The sequence below is a fragment of the Periophthalmus magnuspinnatus genome, chromosome 16 (genome assembly GCF_009829125.3).
Source record: "Periophthalmus magnuspinnatus isolate fPerMag1 chromosome 16, fPerMag1.2.pri, whole genome shotgun sequence".
Lineage (NCBI taxonomy): Eukaryota > Metazoa > Chordata > Actinopteri > Gobiiformes > Gobiidae > Periophthalmus > Periophthalmus magnuspinnatus.
Window position 1 is genome coordinate 372,957 of NC_047141.1, and position 20,744 is coordinate 393,700.

A 20,744-nucleotide genomic window follows, 5' to 3' on the forward strand; every position below is an offset into this window, starting at 1 on the left:
GGACTGGACCATTTTTTGTGACATCATCAAGATTAGTCCAGTTTGGTCCACATATGCCCAGGTGGGTCTGGATTCAGTCCTTGTTTGGTCTTCTTCAAATCTAGTTTTGGTTTGGTTCTGGTCTCACTTGTCCTGGTTTGGTTCTAGTTTGGACCGGTTTGAGTCCTGGTGTAGATTTTGTCTGGTACCGTTGTAGCCCTGCTTTAATCCTGTTCTAGTCCAGGTTTAGTCCCAGTTTGGTACATCAATTATGTGAATGCACTCTTCTTTGTGCCTTGATGAGCTTGGTAGGCTTGAGGGTTTTTGGTTAGTCCTGGTCCTGGTTTAGCCCTCGTCTAGTCCTGGTTTAGTCCTGGTTTAGTGTTTGTCTCAGGTGAGTCCTGGTTTAGTCTTGGTTTAGTCTTGTTTTGGGAGAGTTTTGGGAGAGTCTCGGTTCTGGTTTAGTTCTGGTTCCGATCTTGGCCTAAAAGGGCCCCGTGGACTTGAGAGTCCTGGTTCAGTCCTGGTTTAAGTCCTGGTTTAGTCCTGGTTCAGTCCTGGTTTAGTCCTGGTTTAGTTCTGGTTTAGTCCTGGCTTGATCCTGGTTCAGTCCTGGTTTCAGTCCTGGTTTAGTCCTGGTTTCAGTCCTGGTTTCAGTCCTGGTTTAGTCCTAGTTCAGTCTTGGTTTAGTCCTGGGCTTGGTCTAGAAGGGCCTGGTGGACCTGTGGGTTTTGGGTTTGATTCCTCGGCTGTTGTAATACTCCATGATTTGATTCGGAATTTCGGCCAAAACCGACTTCGCCAGGGCCGCCGGAGAAGCCTACATAGACAAAGAGAGGAGAAGAGGAGAGAAAATCAGAAGAGGAGAGGAGAAGAAGAGGAGGAGGACAGGAAAGGATGAGGGGAGGATAAGAGAAGAGGACAGGAGAAGAGGAGGAGAGAGGAGAGGTGAGAAAAGGAGAAAATGAGGAGAGGAAGATGAGGAGGAAGAGAGAAGAGGAGGAAAGGAAGAGGAAGAGAGAAAAGAGGTGGAAGAGAGGAGAGAGCAGGCGTGAGAGGAGGAGAAAAAGAGGAGAGAAGGGTGGGTGATGGGGAAGACAGGAGGAGGAGTAGAGAGAGGAAGAGGAGGACAGGAGAAGAGAGGAGAGGTGAGGGAAGGAGAGGAAGAGAGAAGAGAGTAGGAGGAGTGGAGAGAAGGTGGAGAAGTGGAGAGGAGGGAGGAGAGGAGGAGAAGGAGAGACATTAATAATAATGCCTGGCACTTGTAATGTCCTAGTCCCCTCTCACTATCAACACACACCACTTTCATACTAATGTGGAAATATCTTGCCTAAGGACACAAGAACAGAACTGGGTTAGAGTGGAACAAATGTTGTTAAAAAGAGACAGTGTCCAGACCAGAGTAGTGGTAAATTACTGTACTTAACTATACACTTTAGGTATCTGTAGTTAGTACATTTTACAGTGGATACTTATACCACCTTCAGTGTTTTTGGCTCTGGCTTCTGTAGTAAAAAGCCAAAGTTAAACCCCGAGCCATAAACAAACAATGTGGTCTACTCCATTCAGGGTAGTGAAGAAGGCAGTGCGCGTTATATTGGAGAAACTAAACAGCCACTCCACATGAAAATGAACCAATGCCGTTGTGAGAACTTTGAAGATAGTGAGGTTCAGATCTTAGCCAGACAAAAAAGAAATGGAGGCCTTAGAACATCACCTGTCCCCATCTATACTCCATCCTCAGATCCAAAGCAAAGAAAGGAAACAAAGAGACATAGTGCTGAGCCAGTAGGCCCTTAGAGCTGAATTATTACATTAAGTAGGTCTCAGGCACAGTGCACACATTATGGTGCGGTCACACCGAGGCGATAAAAACACGTTGGACACCTCTAGTTGGATGCATGTTAGTTGGACACCTCTAGTTGGATGCCTTTAGTTGGACACCTTTGCACTTGAGGACAAAAGCCTTCGCGTCCAGGGTTGGCTCAGGTTGGCCCAGGGACGGAGGCGTTGTGGTCTGCAAGTGCCTTTGGTGTTTTGTTTTCCTGTGTCTTTGTGAACGCTGCAGACCAGGTTGAGAGAGCTTTAGTATCGCCGGCTCCGTGACTAGCCTTTATGCTAGTTGGTGCGCCCAACATATTTAAGTTTCCGCTACATTTTAGCTGATGTCTTTCTACTTTTCAGGATAATGATGTCGCTAAATCACTGGAGCATAGTGCTCTGACTGGGTTGACACTGCACATCAAATGCCAAAAGTTCATCTTTTTGAACCGCCTGGACATGCGAACAGAGCATCCGACGCTTGAACGCTCAGACATACCTTGTCAGATCTGCGCTGCTCTGGTGCTTGAAAACGTGCCTCCAGAACACATTTTGCCAAGATATGCGTCTACCATAGACTCTGCATGTAAACTTGCCCTGGTATGAATGAATACATGTAGCTCAATAGACCTAGCCTACATACAGAAACTGTAAACAACAGATGTTTATAGTTTCAGTGTAGTTAGCTCCTCCCGTCAGATAAGGCAGTGTCCACCATTATCGACCAGAACTGAAGACAGAGACGGCTTGAATGAGCAGCTCCTACAACCTTTTTGTCCAGAAAGCTTTGGCTTTTACTATGGATCAGATGTGGACGACTGAGGGATTACACAGACATTGGGCTTGTATACTTTTACTTCATCTGTGTGTATGTGACAGGTTCTCAGCCTGAGCAGGTTGGCAATGCGAGGAGCTGATTAGGTACATGTGAAAAAAGAAGGGAAAAAAAGTTCCGCCTAGACATCCAGCTTCACAGTAGTGCGTGTGGGGCGGGCACGAGGGCGGGGTGGATGCATTGCAGGACAGGTGCTGATTGGCTGTCTCAGAAGCACTTGTTTTTGTTGCTCTCTGTGTGGAGCGGCAGGTGGAGGTTAGTGATGGACTTTATTATTAATTACAGATCAGATTCATTAGTTATATGGGAGCTTTTAATGAGACTCTAACCTTTGCACAATGTGAAGACGTCGATGGAGTTTGTATTTTGTGTAGTTTGACTCGGTGCTCCTGTTAGCACAGACAGGCTACAACTGCTCCTGTTAGTACAGAGCTACACCAGCTCTCATGGTCTAAACTGAAATACTATCATTTGCTGTTTGTCTACATTTAGATGAATGAAAGGAGTGAACTGACTAATGTGCACTCATTAATGGTCCATGTATTTACACATAATAACGCATTGTATCATTGTGAATACATTCTCTATTCAAATACAGCATGGCACTGGCAGAGACTTCTTTTAAGAAGACACTGGCAGAGACTTCGTCTAAGAAGACACTGATGGAGACACAGGTAAAGTGTTTTGAAGGTTAAGGTTTGTCCATTTGGAATTAGACCAGTATCACTAGCCTATCACTATCAGTCCTGACTTAATACTGGCTTCAAGTTTTGTCCCTTATTTGAAAGATCACCAGCTGCCAATGACTAGAATTAAACCAGGACTAAACCAGAACTAAACCAGGACTAAAGCAACATTAAGCTAGGACTAAACCAGGACTTACGTGTTTGAAGTTCCTGAAGGGCACAAATTGGACGATGTCCCTGCACACAGATTGCCCCCTGGTGGAGCGCAGGAGGAGCTGCATGTCACTGAAGTCTGCAGAGCCGACGCCTACGATGATTACAGACATCGGAAGGTGCGCTGCCTGGACAATGGCCTCACGTGTGTCTGACATGTCTGTGACCACGCCATCAGTCAACACCAGGAGGATAAAGTATTGCTGCAAGAGACCAGAGACTGGGTATAGATCAAAGACCAGAGACCAAGGACCAGAGATCAGGGACCGGGTTTAGACTAGAGACCAGAGACTGGGTTTAGACCAGAGGCGAGGGACTGAGGGACTAATATGGAAATAAGATCCTCATTCGTAGGTATTAATACTAAAAAAGTTCCATTGACAGGACAGAAATGAACATTTCCTGAATAGCTTTAGAATGATCTTGAGCTGTATCAGAACAAGTATTAGACACACAGACTAGTATATGACCATGGATCACTATGGAACCTACCTAGACCACTGAGGGATTGCACAGATATAAGGCCACATGTATCACATTAGTATTGTGACAACACTAAGTCAGACCAGACCAGAGACCAGACCAGAGACCAGACCAGGACTACCTCCGTGGTTAAATCCTGCCACGCTGTCGTAACGGGTGTGTGTGGCGGACCAAAGGATGCAGACTCTGGGAATATTTACAGGATTTATTGTAGAGAATAGGACAATGTACAACCAGTGGGTGATCCGGAGGTGAGCAGGTGAGCAGGCGAGCAGGTGAGCAGGAACACAGGACACAGGAACAGACCACATGAAGGGACGACAGGACGACAGGCAGACCAGACGGGCGTAGGGCAGAGCAGGCAGGAGACATCCAGGACCGGAGCACGACAAGAACACAAGGGCGACAGGAATGCAGGCAGGAAAGACGTGACACGACAGGGTGAAGTGAACATGACAATGATCCCGCGCTAAGTCTCCTCTCCCAGCTCCTTTTATGCCCAGCAGGCATGTTGATTGCACTGATAGGCTGCAGGTGCGCACGGGAGGAGCCAGGAGCCCAGCCCAGATCTGGCAGGTGAGGGAGGGAAGGAGCACGCAGGGAGGAAAACCCAGAGTGGACACTGCGGATCATGACACACGCATAGTATGCTCCTCTGTTCAGTGGTCCCAGAAACATTCTCAATTACACCTTTAACCAGAAGAAACCTGGTTCTGATCCCAAAGACTTTAATAGGCTCCATGCACAACAACACACCGCTAGATCCAGGGGTTGTGGTCAGTGTGAGCTGCCAGGTTTTGCGTTTACAAAGCGACGTCTTTGTGTGACAGTGCTAATGCTAATTTCTAAGACTAATAAACATTTAAATAACACAACTGACTGAAATAACCTATACCTACGGTGAGTGTAATTTGCAAGTACTTCCTAGTTCCCTAAACCCCTAATCCCCAAGGCTCTAACCCCAAACCTCTAAGGCTCTAACCACCTAAACACCTAACCCTCTAACCACCTAACCACCTAACCCTCTAATCTCTAACCCCCTAACTCCTAACCCCTAATGCCTACCCCCAGCTCCCTGTCCGCTGCCTGGTCTGTCAGGATTGAGTGATTTTAGCGTGACTCCTCATAGGGATGACTTCACTTTCTGTCCCTGGTGCCTCTGTTCTTCAGCATTCATCCTTTGCCTGATCATGTGAGTTATGCCTCCCTCTGGAGAATCTCTGGAGAAGCTTTGTTTTGTGTTTAAGTTTCACAAATGGACATGTGAGCTTATGACTCATTATTATTATTATTATTATTATTAAAATGGATCTGTTTCAGTTTACATTATTCAAAACATGCAGAACAGAGGGATACTGAAGGCAGAGCTGCTCTTGGTCTGTTATAACGTCAGGATATTTTGACTGTAAAATGAGGAACCCACACCTGAGCCATGCCCCAATTCACCTCTCACTGCTAAGACCTCAGGCTCCTGGACCATCGGAAAACACTCTGATAACACAGGTCTAGTCCTGGTCTAGTCCTGGTCTAGTCCTGGTCCAGTCTTGAGCTAGTCTTGGTCTAGTCCTGGTCTACTCTTGGTCTAGGCTGGTTTAGTCCAGGTTTATTCCAGGTCTAATCCTGATCCTGGTCTGGCCCAGGGTTAGTCCTGGTTTTGTCCAGATCTGGTCCTCACCATGGCCTCCTTGGTGTGCTGCTCCTGAGAAGCTGTGAGTGCCACCTTCTGGATGATGGGGGAGACGTTGGTGGGGCCGTACAGCTGCAGTTTGGGCAAAATGGACTGATACGCCTGGACCACACTCTGGATACCTGCAACGGAGAGAATAGCATGAGAGAGGAGAAGAGGAGAGAGGAGGAAAGAGAAGAGAGAGAGAAGAGAGGAGGAGAGAAGAGAGAGAGGAGAGAGGAGAGGATGAGAGAGGAGAGAGGAGGGGAGAAGAGAGAGGGGAGAGAAAGGAACAGGAGAGAGAGAGGAGGATGAGAGAGCAGGGAGAGAGAGGAACAGGAGAGAGCGAGGAGGATGAGAGCAGGAAGAGATGGAACAGGAGAGAGAGGAGGATGAGAGCAGAGAGAGAGAGAGGAGGAGAGAGAAGAGAGGAGGAGAGAGAGAGAGGAGGAGGAGGAGACAGGTGAGAGCAAGGCAGAGAGAGAGGAGAGAGAGGAAAGAAGATAAAAGGGAGGAGAGAGGAGGAGAGAAGAGGAAGAGAGGAGAAGAGAAGAGAGAGAGAAGAAGAGAGAGAGGAGAGGAAGAGACAGGAGAGAGGAGAGAGAGGAGAGAGAGTGAGAGAAGAGAGAGCGGTAAAGAGGAAGAGACAGACAAGAGAGAGGAGAGAGGAGGAAGAGGAGAGAAAGAGGAGGAGAGAGGAAGAGACAGAGAAGGAGAGAGGAGGAGAGAGGAAGAGGAGGAAAGAGGAGGAGAGATGAGAGGAGACAGGAGGAGGAGGGAGATGCCTGAACTATACTCCAGAGACCTGGGAAAGAGAGAGAAAAGCATGAGAAAAGAGTGAAAAAACAACAGGAGAGAGAAGGTAGAGAGATGAGCGGGGACATGAGAGAAGAGGGGAAAGGACGAGGCAGAGGGGGGAGATTAGAATCAGAACTACACTCATTAAAGCATGTTGCAGCTCTGAGCAAAGGAAAATGGTCTCTGTGAAGAAGCAAAGGATCATGGTCTCTATGAATGAGCAAAGAATTGTGGTCTCTGTGAAGAAGCAAAGGATCATGGTCTTTGGAGTCTCTTTGAAAAGTGCATTTAGACCAAACAGTGTAAAGGGAGCAGTAGGAGAGTGGAGAAGCACACTGTGAGGCAGTAGTCAGGTTCATGTGTGGCCTTATGATAGAGAGCTCATGACACTAAAACATAAACCTGATTATTTTTAAGACTATAATATGTATCTTGCCTATTTTTTTTCTAGTTTTAATTCTAGTGAAGTTTATAATGTTACTTCCTGGTTGTACATGGGCAGCAGATGCGACATATGTAGAGGTAATTGCCTCTGTTACCTAGCAACCATAATGTAAACAAGAGCCAAAACCTGTCTAAATGCCTTCCAAAGGGATTCTGTTTTACAACTCAATGCTACTTCCTGTATTTTTGCACTTTTGTTTTCAACTTTTTTCCACAAACTCCCACTTACCTGATGTAAAACTATGATAAATATTTAGCACAGGGACTATCCACCAAACCAAGTCAGAATCAGAAAAACATGAAAGTTGCCGTATGCTCAGTTCTGGCGCTGAAACATCCAACTGAGCTGATGCGTTTGGCTCTGGTGAGTTACCTCTCTGTAGAAGCCGTAATTCCACAAAACAGTGGAACAATAAGAATATACAATCAAATAAACCCAAACATGAGGCCAAACTCACATTCTGGAGTCTGAAAACTACAAAGACAATATTTTAAATCTCGTCTCGTGGAACTGTCTTAAAGAGGAGTGTCAGGAGTCTGCTCATTTACACTCGGGTACAGGTGGAGCAGAGATGAGCTGACACGGCTCCTGCCTGCTCATGCCTGCTCCTCTGATACTCACCGGCACACTCTGGGTTCTCCTCATTAAAGTTCAGCGGAAAGTCGTGAGAGACCTGGAAAACAAACAGAAGAAGAAAATCAAACAAATGCACTGCTCCTCTGGCTCTGCTCCTCTGGCTCTGCTCCTCTGGCTCTGCTCCTCTGGCTCTGCTCCTCTGGCTCTGCTCCTGCCTGCCCCTTTGGCTCTGCTCCTCTCTGCTCCTCTGGCTCTACTCCTCTGCCTCTGCTCCTTCTCTGATCCTGTCTGCTCCTCCTGCTCTGCACCTGTCTGCCCCTCTGGCTCTGCTCCTGCCTCCCCTTCTGGATCTGCTCCTGTCTGCCCTTCTGGCTCTGCTCCTCTGGCTCTGCGCCTGTCTGCTTCTCTAGCTCTGCTCCTGTCTGTCCCTTTGGCTCTGCTCCTCTCTGCTGTCTGCTCCTCTAGCTTTGCTCCTGTCTGCTCCTTTTTCTCTGCTCCTGTCTGCCCCTTTGGCTCTGCTCCTCTCTGCTCCTCTGGCTCTGCTCCTCTGGCTCTGCTCCCCCTCTACTCCTTTGGCTCTGCTCCTCTGGCTCTATTCCTGTCTGCTCCTCTGGCTTTGCTCCTGTCTACCCCTTTGGCTATGCTCCCCCTCTGCTCCTTTGGCTCTGCTCCTCTGGCTCTATTCTTGTCTGCTCCTCTGGCTTTGCTCCTCTCTACCTCTTTGGCTCTGCTCCTCTGGCTCTATTCTTGTCTGCTCCTCTGGCTTTGCTCCTCTCTACCTCTTTGGCTCTGCTCCTCTGGCTCTATTCTTGTCTGCTCCTCTGGCTTTGCTCCTCTCTACCCCTTTGGCTCTGCTCCTCTGGCTCTATTCCTCTCTGCTCCTTTGGCTCTGCTCCTCCCTGTTCCTCTGTGGTGAGTACCTTGTAGTCTGGGGGGATCTTGGCTCCAAATCCAAAGGCGGGGAACATTTTGTCACTGAGGAGAGAACAGACTCAGGTCAGACTTTACTTTAATGAGTTTCATTAAAGTTCAATCTCATATTCTGTTAAACTGCTGTTCCTCTGTGACCCTGTGAAGTTCATTACAGCTGCATTTCTACCACAGCCTGTACATAGAAGTGGACTATGTGAGTGTGACATCACCCACACCAGCTCCAAATAAAGCTCATCGAAGCTAGCAGTTATAACGCCAAAACTGGATCCAAATTCCATATTTGTATTTTCGAGAGGGAGTATCATAGCAACCAAAGAGCCAATCAGGAGCTAGGCTGCTGTAACGCCCCTTCCCGTCTGCACTGCTGGTTTAGCAGGCAGCAGGCACTTAGCAACAATGTCAGTCAAACCTGTTGCTAACACTAGCAGGAGTGACCTCCGGGAAAGAAGGCACTTTATTGGTCTTTTATTATTATTATTATTATTTATTATTATTATTTTATTATTATATTATTATGTTCATATGCAGATTTAGGAACAAAATAGTGATATAAAAACCTCAGGATCATGTAGAGCAGCAATTAGGGGCTACGTTTTTTTCATTTTTTTTCAGTAAACAGTGACCTGGAGCCAGATGGAGCTAAAGTGCGTCCATGCTCACTTCCTGTTCAGAATGTAGAGGCTAACAGGTTAGCTATGTCCATCTATATGTACAGTCTATGGTCTCACCTGTCATAGTCCTGACAGATTTCTCCCACAGACACTAGAGCCTTCAGATACTCGTTGGGCTGAAATGGGTGGATGTAGTGAAGTGAGCAGCTGTTTCGAGGGTCTCCGTTTGAGGCTGTGAAGTCTATTGCCACCTTCAGGACACACAAGGAACAACAAACAATCGTCAGTACTAAACCAGGACTAAACCAAGTCTAAAATAGGACTAAACCAGGACCAAACCAAGATAAAACAGGACTAAACTAGAAGACAGGACTAAACCTGGACTAAACCAGAACTAAACCTGAACTAAACAAGGACTAAACAAGGACTAAGAACCAATCAGGACTAAACGAGGACTAAGAACCAATCAGGACTAAACTAGAAGACAGGACTAAACCTGGACTAAACCTGGACTAAACTTGAACTAAACTTGTACTAAACCAGGACTAAACCAGGATTAAACCTGGAATAAACCACCTATGCCACCTTCAGGACACACAAGGAACAACAAACAATCATCAGGACTAAACCAGGAATGAATCAAGGCTAAAAAGGGGCTAAACCCCGACTAAATCAGGACTAAACCAGGATTAAACTAAGGCTAAACAAGGCCTAAACCTGGACTAAACCAAAGTTAAACTAGGACTAAACCAGGACTAAATCTAGACTAAACCAGGACTGGACCAGAACTAAACCAGAATTAAACCAGGTCTAAGCCAGGACTAAACCAGGACTAAACCAGAAATAGACCAGGACAAAACCAGGACTAAACAAGGACTAAACTCTAACTTTAACCTATCTGAACCTAGATAATAAAACATTTACATCATCGACCTGATAATTGTCCCATAAGAGGCAGGTCCCCATGACATGAGTGAGTGCAGAGTGTAGTCCCCACACTGTGATACAAACCCACTCACACACATGCTGAACAGCAGATGAGAGGGATCGTCTCCATGTGCCATGTTTTCCCAGGATTAGAAATCCACGTTCCATTTCAGCTCCAAATGGAAGAAGATAAACTTAAGTCTTGATTGAGTTAAGTCCAGGTTTAGTACCTAGACCTGGTTTAGTTGTCATTTAGTCCTGGTTTAATCAAGTTTTAGTCCAGCTACAGTCCTGGTTTAGTCCTTGTTTAGTCTATATTTCGTCTAGCTTCATTTTTGGTTAGTCCAGGTTCAGTCAGTGTTTACTCTTGGTTTATTCTTGATTTAGTCCTAGTTTAGTCCTGGTTTAGTCCATGTTCAATCCGTATTTAGTCTGCGTTCAGTCCAGATTTTGTCCTGATTCAATCTTAATTTAGTCCTAGTTCAATCATGCTTTAGTCTAGGTTTTGTCCAGTTTTAGTTTTGGATTAGTCGCGATTTAGTCCATGTTTAGTCTAGGTTTAATTTGGTTTAGTTCAAGTTGAGTCCTCGTATAGTCATGCTTCAGTCCTGATTTAGTCTTGGTTTAGACCTGGTTGAGACCTGGTTTAGACCTGGTTTAGTCCTAGTTTATTCCAGTTTTAGTCAAGGTTTAGACCGCTGGATCTAAATCGGTCCTGAGGGGGGTCTTTTTCTCTGCTGTGGAACCGGTCTGAAAAGTCTGGATCTGCTTTGGTCTGGTTCTGTCTGGTTTGGACCTTAAACATGTTGTGGAGTGGTGAATGGGACAAACAGAGGGATGCCTGTTGCCGTGGAAACCGCACCGTGAGCCCCTGGATACGGTTTCCACGGCGACGGAGGAGAGGACCACTGTGAGGACCGAGTGAGCCAGAAAGAAGGGGGATTACCCCCAAAATCCACAAGACAAAACCGTGAAACGTGTGAAAAATCCGACTACAAATCCGAACCAAAACCAGAATCAGGACCAAAACTAGGACCAGAACCAGGATTTAAGATCAAGAACTCACAAATCAATAATATCCAATAAAATATAAGCCATATTTCATATTTACTTTGGTCTGTATCTGAAAGAGAGGGAAAGCACTGCTGTGGATCTGAAAGTCTAAACCAGAACTAAACCAGGACTAAAACTGGATTAAAACTGGACTAACCATGGACTAAACCAGAACTTAAACTGGACTAAAACTGGACTAAACCAACCCTAAAACTGGACTAAACAAGGACTAAACATGGCCTAAACCAGAACTTAAACTGGACTAAAACTGGACTAAACCAACCCTAAAACTGCACTAAAACAATCCTAAAACTGGAATACACCAGGACTAAAACTGGATTAAACAACCAGCAATTGAACCGGACTAAAATTGGACTAACCCAGTTCTAAACAATGGTCTAGTCCAAGAACCTGGACAAGACCTGGTCTAAATCAGAACTAAAACCACAACACAGTAGAAAATCTGAGGTGCGGATGTGGTCTCTTACTGTTAAAAACTTCATCCATAGAATGTCACTGCAGAGAATCATCACCACAGACAGAGACAGGGACTGAGCCAGGTCTAAACTAGGACTGAAACTGGATTCAAGCTGGCCTAAACCTGGACTGAACAAGAACTAAACCTCGACTTAACCTGGACTGAACCAGTACTTAACCAGCACTGTACAGATCCTTTATGGGATTCTGCTGAGGAGTGGTCCTGCTCCAGATGCCACACTTCATCCATAAAACATACCAGTCATACAAGGATCAGCACCAGGGACAGCGACAGGGACTGAACCAGAACTAAATCAGGACTAAACCAGGTCTGAACCAGGACTACACTTGGAATACACCAGGACGAAACAAGGACTAAACCTGGTCTTAACCAGAACTAAACCTGGACTGAATTTAGATTAAAACAAGCTTAAACTGGGACTAAACCAGGACTAAATCAAGACTAAATCAAGACTAAACCAAGACTAAACCAAGACTAAACCAGGACTAAGGCAGGATTAAATCAGGACTAAACCAGGAGTAAACCAGGATTAAATCAGGACTAAACCAGGAGTAAACCAGGATTAAATCAGGACTAAACCAGGACTAAACCAGGACTAAACCAGGACTAAACCAGGACTAAACCAGGACTAAACCAGGATTAAATCAGGACTACACCAGGACTAAACCAGGATTAAATCAGGACTAAACCAGGACCAAACCAGGACTAAACCAGGACCAAACCAGGACTAAACCAGGACTAAACCAGAACTAAACAAGGACTAGAGGAGAAATTACCGTGAACTGAATCTGGCAGCCTCCCATGATGTAGTCCAGAAACGAGTGCATTTTAATGACCTGAAACAGAGGAGTAATACATGTGTTACATGTTCATGTTTGTGTCATGTTTGTATCGTGTTTGTGTCATGGTTGTGTCATGGTTGTGTCATGTTTAGGGCATGTTTGTGTCCTGTTTGCATTATGTTTGTGTCATGTCTGTGTCATGAGTCATGGTTGTGTCATGCTTGTGTCGTGGTTTTGTCATGGTTGTGTCATGGCTGTGACATGTTTGTGTCATGTGTCGTGTTTGTTGTGTTTGTGTCATGTTTGTATCATATTTGTGTCCATGGTTGTGTCATGTCTGTGTCGTGGTTGTGTCATGTTTGTGTTCATGTTTGTGTTCATGTATGTTTCGTGTTTGTGTTCATGTTTGTATCATGTTTGTGTCATGCTTGTGTTCATATTTGTGTCATGTTTGTTTCATGGTAGTGTCATGTTTGTGTCATGTCCGTGTCGTGGTTGTGTCCTGTTTGTGTCATGTCTGTGTCGTGGTTGTATCCTGTTTGTGTCATGTTTGCGTCATGTTTGAATCATGTTTGTGCTCATGTTTGTGTCACGTCTTTGTCGTGTTTGTGTTATGTTTGTGTCATGAGTCATGGTTGTGTCATGTTGGTGTTCACGTCTGTGTTCATGTTTGTGTCATGGCTGTGTCATGTTTGTGCCATGATTGTGTTTGTGTCATGTTTGTGTCATGGTAGAGTCATGGTTGTATCATGTTTCTGTCATGTTTGTATCATGGTTGCCATGTTTGTGTCATGGTTGTGTCACAATTGTAAAATCTGAGTGTTTGTTTTATGAATAAATAATTGAGATTCATGTTTGTGTCATGTTTGTGTTCATGTTTGTTTCATGTTTTGTGTCATGTTTGTGGTCATGTTTGTGTCATGTTTTGTGTCATGTTTGTGACATGTCTGTGTCATGTTTGTGTCATGTCTGTGTCATGAGTCATTGTTGTGTCATGTTTGTGTCATGCTTGTGTTCACGTCTGTCTTTATGTTTGTGTTCATGTTTGTGTCATGGTACAGTCATGGTTGTATCATGTTTGTGTCATGTTTGTGTCATGGTTGTGTCACAATTGTAAAATCTGAGTGTTTGTTTTATGAATAAATAATTCAGATTCATGTTTGTGTCATGTTTGTGTTCATGTTTGTTTCATGTTTTGTGTCATGTTTGTGGTCATGTTTGTTTCATGTTTTGTGTCATGTTTGTGACATGTTTGTGTCATGTTTGTGTCATGCTTGTGTTCATGGTTGTCTCAGGTTAGTGTCATGTTTGCATCATGTTTGTATCATGTTTGTGTCATGGTAGTGTCATGTTTCTGTCATGTTTGTGTCACACGTGTAAAATTGTGTTTTTATATTTTTGACAAATGTAATGACTTTGTGATACGTAAAAATGACTCGAGATTCTCTCACTGAAGGATAGTCCTGAAAGTGAAATCATATTTCACTGACGAAAAAGTGTTAAAGAAGACCAGAGATACCAGAGCAGGTCAGATGAGGAAGGGCATCTGATACAGAGAGAGGGAGAGCATCTGACACACTGGGATGGAGGGCATCTGACACACAGAGAGGGAGGAAATCTGACACACAGCAAGGGAGGGCATCTGACACACGGGGAAGGTGGGCATCCATAGATTGTACAAAGAAGTGGACTAAGTGAGTGTGACGTCAGCCACAGCGTGTGGCTCCAAATGAAGCTCATCGAGGCTAGAGCAATTACAGCAGCTAATCTGGAGCCCAATTCCATCTTTGGAATTCTGACTACGAGTATCATAGCAACCAAAGAGCCAATCAGGAGTGAGGCAGTTGTATATAACGTCCAATTTCCACACGCACTGCTGGTTTAGTAGGGAACGAGCACTTAGCAACACTGTATATCAAACCTCGGGGAAAGAAGCCTGATCGGTTATTTATGTTCATATCTTGTTATTGGGACAAAATAGTGAAAAAAAATCCCAAGGATCATGTAGAGCGGGTTAAAACCAACATTTTAAACTCAGAATGATGAGCCTGAAAGCAGCAGTTACAGAGAGAGGGCAGCAGTTACAGAGAGAGGGACCATGTTTTTTGGAAAGTGAACTGGAGCCAGAGTCTATGGAGCTGAAGTGTGACACACATGTTGATGGAAGGGCATCTGGCACACAGGAGGATGGGAAGGCATCTAGCACACAGGGATACAGGAAGATGAAAGGGCATCTAACACACATCATTTTTTTTCTAAATAGGAAACTAAAAGGGCTCAACTCAGTTTCCGTGTAACCCCAGGAGGACTAAACCAAGAGTAAACCAGGACTGAACCAGGACTAAACCAGGACTGAACAAGGACTAAATCAGGACTAAACCAGGACTAAACCAGGACTAAACCAGGACTAAACCAGGACTAAACCAGGACTGAACAAGGACTAAATCAGGACTAAACCAAGACTGAAAGAGGAATAAACCAAGGTTAAAACAGGACTGAACCTGGGCTAAACCAATACTAAACCAGGACTGAACAAGGACTAAATCAGAAATAAACCACGACTAAACCAGGACTGAACAAGGACTAAATCAGGACTAAACCAGGACTAAACCTGGACTCAACCAAGACTGAAGCAGGACTAAACAAAGACTGAACAAGGACTAAACCAGGAATAATCCAGGACTGAATCAGGACTAAATCATGACTAAACCAGGACTAAACCAGGACAAAATCAGGACTAAACCAAGACTAAATCAGGACTAAATCAGTACTAAACCAGGACTGAACAGGGACAAATCAGGAATAAATCAGGACAAAACCAAGACTAAATCAGGAATAAACCAGGACTAAACTTTGACTAAACCAGGACTAAACCAGGACTGAACCAGGACGAAACCTGGACGCAGCCAGGAATGTACCAGGACTAAACCGGTACCAAATCAGGACTAAATCGGGACTAAACCGGGACTAAACCGGGACTAAACCAGGACTAAACCAGGACTGAACAAGGACTAAACCAGGACTAGACCAGGACTAAATGGAGACTAAACCGGGACTAAACCATGACTAAACAAGGACTTAACAAGAACTAAATCAGGACTAAACCAGGACTAAACCAGAACTGACCAAGTACCAAACCAGGACTAAACCAGGAATAAACCAGGACAAAACCAGGACTAAACAAGGACTAAATCAGGACTAAACCAGGACAAAACCAGGACTAAATCAGGAATAAACCACTACTAAACTTAGACTAAACCAGGATGAAACCTGGACTAAAACAGCACTAAAACAAGACTAAACCAGGACTGAACCAGGACAAAACCAGTACAAAACCAGGACAAAACCAGGACTGAACAAGGACTAAATCAGGACTAAACCAGGACGAAACCAGGACTGAACAAGGACTAAATCAGGACTAAACCAGGACTGAAAGAGGAATAAACCAAGGTTAAACCAGGACTAAACCTGGGCTAAACCAATACTAAACCAGGACTGAAAAAGGACTAAATCAGAAATAAACCACGACTAAACCAGGACTGAACAAGGACTAAATCAGGACTAAACCAGGACTAAACCTGGACTCAACCAGGACTGAAGCAGGACTAAACCATGACTGAACAAGGACTAAACCAGGAATAAACCAGGACTGAATCAGGACTAAATCAGGACTAAACCAGGACTAAACCAGGACAAAATCAGGACTAAACCAGGACTAAATCAGGACTAAACCAGGACTGAACAAGGACAAATCAGGAATAAATCAGGACAAAACCAAGACTAAATCAGGAATAAACCAGGACTAAACCAGGACTGAACCAGGACGAAACCTGGACGCAACCAGGAATGTACCAGGACTAAACTGGGACTAAATCAGGACTAAATCGGGACTAAACCGGGACTAAACCAGGACTAAACCAGGACTGAACAAGGACTAAACCAAGACTAGACCAGGACTAAACGGAGACTAAACCGGGACTACACCATGACTAAACAAGGACTTAACAAGAACTAAATCAGGACTAAACCAGAACTGACCAAGAACCAAACCAGGACTAAACCAGGACTAAAACAGGACAAAACCAGGACTGAACAAGGACTAAATCAGGACTAAACCAGGACTAAACCAGGGCTAAACCAGGACTAAACCAGAACTAAATCAGGACTAAACAAGGACTAAATCAGGAATAAATCAGGAATAAACCAGGACTAAACTTAGACTAAACCAGGACTAAACCAGGACTGAACCAGGACGAAACCTAGACGCAACCATGGAATGAACCAGGAATGAACAAGGACTAAACCGGGACTAAACCGGGACTAAATTGGGACTAAACCGGGACTAAACCGGGACTAAACCAGGACTAAACCAGGACTAAACTTTGACTAAACCAGGACTAAACCAGGACTGAACCAGGACGAAACCTGGACGCAACCAGGAATGTACCAGGACTAAACCGGGACTAAATCAGGACTAAATTGGGACTAAACCGGGACTAAACCGGGACTAAACCAGGACTAAACCAGGACTGAACAAGGACTAAACCAGGACTAGACCAGGACTAAACGGAGACTAAACCGGGACTAAACCATGACTAAACAAGGACTTAACAAGAACTAAATCAGGACTAAACCAGGACTAAACCAGAACTGACCAAGTACCAAACCAGGACTAAACCAGGAATAAACCAGGACAAAACCAGGACTCAACAAGGACTAAATCAGGACTAAACCAGGACTAAACCAGGGTTAAACCAGGACTAAACCAGAACTAAATCAGGACGAAACAAGGACTAAATCAGGACTAAACCAGGACAAAACCAGGACTAAATCAGGAATAAACCACTACTAAACTTACACTAAACCAGGATGATACCTGGACTAAACCAGCACTAAAACAAGACTAAACCATCACTGAACCAGGACAAAACCAGGACAAAACCAGGACTGAACAAGGACTAAATCAGGACTAAACCAGGACTAAACCAGGACTAAACCTGGGCTAAACCACTACTAAACCAGGACTGAACAAGGACTAAACCAGGACTGACCAGGACTAAACCAGGACTAAACCCAAACTTACCAAGTACCAAACAAGGACTAAACCAGGACTAAACCAGGACTAAACAAGGACTAAACCAGGACTAAACAAGGACTAAACCAGGACTAAACCAGGACTAAACCAGGACTAAACCTGGGCTAAACCACTACTAAACCAGGACTGAACAAAGACTAAATCAGATATAAACCACGACTAAACCAGGACTGAACAAGGACTAAATCAGGACTAAACCAGGACTAAACCAGGACTAAACCTGGACTAAACCTGGACTGAAGCAGGACTAAACCATGACTGAACAAGGACTAAACCAGGAATAAACCAGGACAAAACCAAGAATAAATCAGGAATAAACCAGGACTAAACTTAGACTAAACCAGGGCTAAACCAGGACTGAACCAGGACGAAACCTAGACGCAAACATGGAATGAACCAGGAATGAACAAGGACTAAACCGGGACTAAACCGGGACTAAACCGGGACTAAATTGGGACTAAACCGGGACTAAACCGGGACTAAACCAGGACTAAACCAGGACAAAACCAGGACTAAACCAGGACTAAACCGGGACTAAACCGGGACTAAACCATGACTAAAAAAGGACTTAACCAGAACTAAATCAGGACTAAACCAGGACTAAACCAGAACTGGCCAAGTACCAAACCAGGACTAAACCAGGACTAAACAGGACTAAACCAGGACTAAAACAGGACAAAACCAGGACTGAGCAAGGACTAAATCAGGACTAAACCAGGACTAAACCAGGGCTAAACCGGGACTAAACCAGGACTAAATCAGGACTAAAAAAGGACTAAACCAGGACTAAAACAGGACAAAACCAGGACTAAATAAGGAATAAACCACTACTAAACTTAGACTAAACCAGGACTGAACAAGGACTAAATCTGGACTGAACAAGGACTAAACCAGGACTAGACAAGGACTAAACCGGGACTAAACCATGACTAGACAAGGACTTAACAAGAACTAAATCAGAACTAAATCAGGACTAAACCAGGACTAAACCAGAACTGACCAAGTACCAAACCAGGACTTAACCAGGAATAAACCAGGACTTAACCAGGACTAAACAAGGACTAAACTAGGACTAAACCAGGACTAAACCAGGACTGAACCAGAACTAAATCATGACTAAACAAGGACTGAATCAGGACTAAACAAGGACAAAACCAGGACTAAATCAGGAATAAACCACTACTAAACTTAGACTAAACCAGGACTGAACCAGGATGAAACCTGTATAAAACCAGGACTAAAACAGGACTAAACCAGAACTAAATCAGGACTAAACAAGGACTAATTCAGGACTAAACCAGGACAAAACCAGGACTGAACAAGGACTAAACCAGGACTAGACCACGACTAAAAAGGGACTAAATCGGGACTAAATTGGGACTAAATCGGGACTAAACCGGGACTAAACCAGGACTAAACCAGGACTAAACCAGGACTGACCAGGACTAAAGAAGGAGTAAACCAGGACTAAACAAGGACTAAACCAGGACTAAATCACGACTAAAACAGGACAAAACCAGGACAAAATAAGGAATAAACCACTACTAAACTTAGACTAAACCAGGACTGAACAAGGACTAAATCTGGACTGAACAAGGACTAAACCAGGACTAGACCAGGACTAAACCGGGACTAAACCATTACAAGACAAGGACTTAACAAGAACTAAATCAGGACTAAACCAGGACTAAACCAGAACTGACCAAGTACCAAACCAGGACTAAACCAGGAATAAACCAGGACTAAACCAGGACTAAACAAGGACTAAACCAGGACTAAACCAGGACTAAAACAGGACTAAACCAGGACTGAACCAGAACTAAATCATGACTAAACAAGGACTAAATCAGGACTAAACAAGGACAAAACCAGGACTAAATCAGGAATAAACCACTACTAAACTTAGACTAAACCAGGACTGAACCAGGATGAAACCTGTACAAAACCAGGACTAAACAGGGACTAAACCGGGACTAAATCAGGACTAAATCGGGACTAAACTGGGACTAAACCAGGACTAAACCAGGACTGAACAAGGACTAAACCAGGACTGACCAGGACTAAACCAGGACTAAACCCAAACTTACCAAGTACCAAACAAGGACTAAACCAGGACTAAACAAGGACAAAACCAGGACTAAATCACGACTAAAACAGGACAAAACCAGGACTAAATAAGGAATAAACCACTACTAAACTTAGACTAAACCAGGACTGAACAAGGATTAAATCAGGACTATACCAGGACAAAACTAGGACTAAATAAGGAATAAACCACTACTAAACTTAGACTTATCCAGGACTGAACCAGGATGAAACCTGGACTAAACCAGGACTAAAACAAGACTAAACCAGGACTGAAAGAGGACTAAACCAGGACTAAATCAGGACTGAATAAGGACTGAACAAGGACTAAATCAGGACTAAACCAGGACAAAACCAGGACTGAACAAGGACTAAATCAGGACTAAACCAGGACTGAAAGATGAATAAACCAAGGCTAAACCAGGACTAAACCTGGCCTAAATCACTACTAAACCAGGACTGAACAAGGACCAAATCAGGATTATACCACGACTAAACCAGGACTGAACAAGGACGAAATCAGGAATAAACCAGGAATAAACCAGGACTAAACCTGGACTCAACCAGGACTGAAGCAGGACTAAACCATGACTGAACAAAGGACTAAACCAGGAATAAACCAGGACTGAATCAGGACTAAATCAGGACTAAACCAGGACTAAATCAGGACTAAACCAGGACTGAATCAGGACTAAATCAGGAATAAACCAGGACAAAACCACGACTAAACCAGGACTAAACCAGGACTCAACCAGGACGAAACCTGGACGCAATGAACCGGGACTAAACCGGGACTAAACCGGGACTAAACTGGGACTAAACCAGGACTAAACCAGGACTGAACAAGGACTAAACCAGGACTGAACCAGGACTAAACCGGGACTACACCGGGACTAAACCATGACTAAACAAGGACTTAGCAAGAACTAAATCAGGACTAAACCAGGACTAAACCAGAACTGACCACGTACCAAACCAGGACTAAAATAGGACTAAACCGTGACTAAACAAGGAGTAAACCAGGACTAAACCAGGACTAAAACAGGACTAAACCAGGACTGAACAAAGACTGAATCAGGACTAAACCAGGACTAAACCACGACTAAACCAGGACTAAACAGGACAAAATCAGGACTAAACCAGGACAAAACCAGGACTAAATCAGGAATAAACCAGGACTAAACCTGGAGTCAACCAGGACTGAAGCAGGACTAAACCATGACTGAACAAGGACTAAACCAGGAATAAACCAGGACT

The 20,744-nt window shown here is 44.4% G+C and overlaps 1 protein-coding gene across 1 annotated transcript in view; it reads right to left on the minus strand.

The window, feature by feature from the left end:
• Positions 1-496: 496 nt before the first annotated feature.
• Positions 497-20,744, minus strand: part of cpne4a (copine IVa) — a 68,196-nt gene continuing 47,948 nt past the window's right edge. Inside the window, exons 10-16 of the mRNA XM_033980956.2 lie at positions 12,302-12,361; positions 9,164-9,297; positions 8,423-8,477; positions 7,548-7,599; positions 5,693-5,826; positions 3,519-3,737; positions 497-799 (exon numbers count right to left, since the gene is read on the minus strand). Coding sequence (XP_033836847.2) covers positions 683-799; positions 3,519-3,737; positions 5,693-5,826; positions 7,548-7,599; positions 8,423-8,477; positions 9,164-9,297; positions 12,302-12,361 — 771 coding nt within the window. The 3' untranslated portion in view covers positions 497-682. The remainder of the gene's footprint in view (positions 800-3,518; positions 3,738-5,692; positions 5,827-7,547; positions 7,600-8,422; positions 8,478-9,163; positions 9,298-12,301; positions 12,362-20,744) is intronic.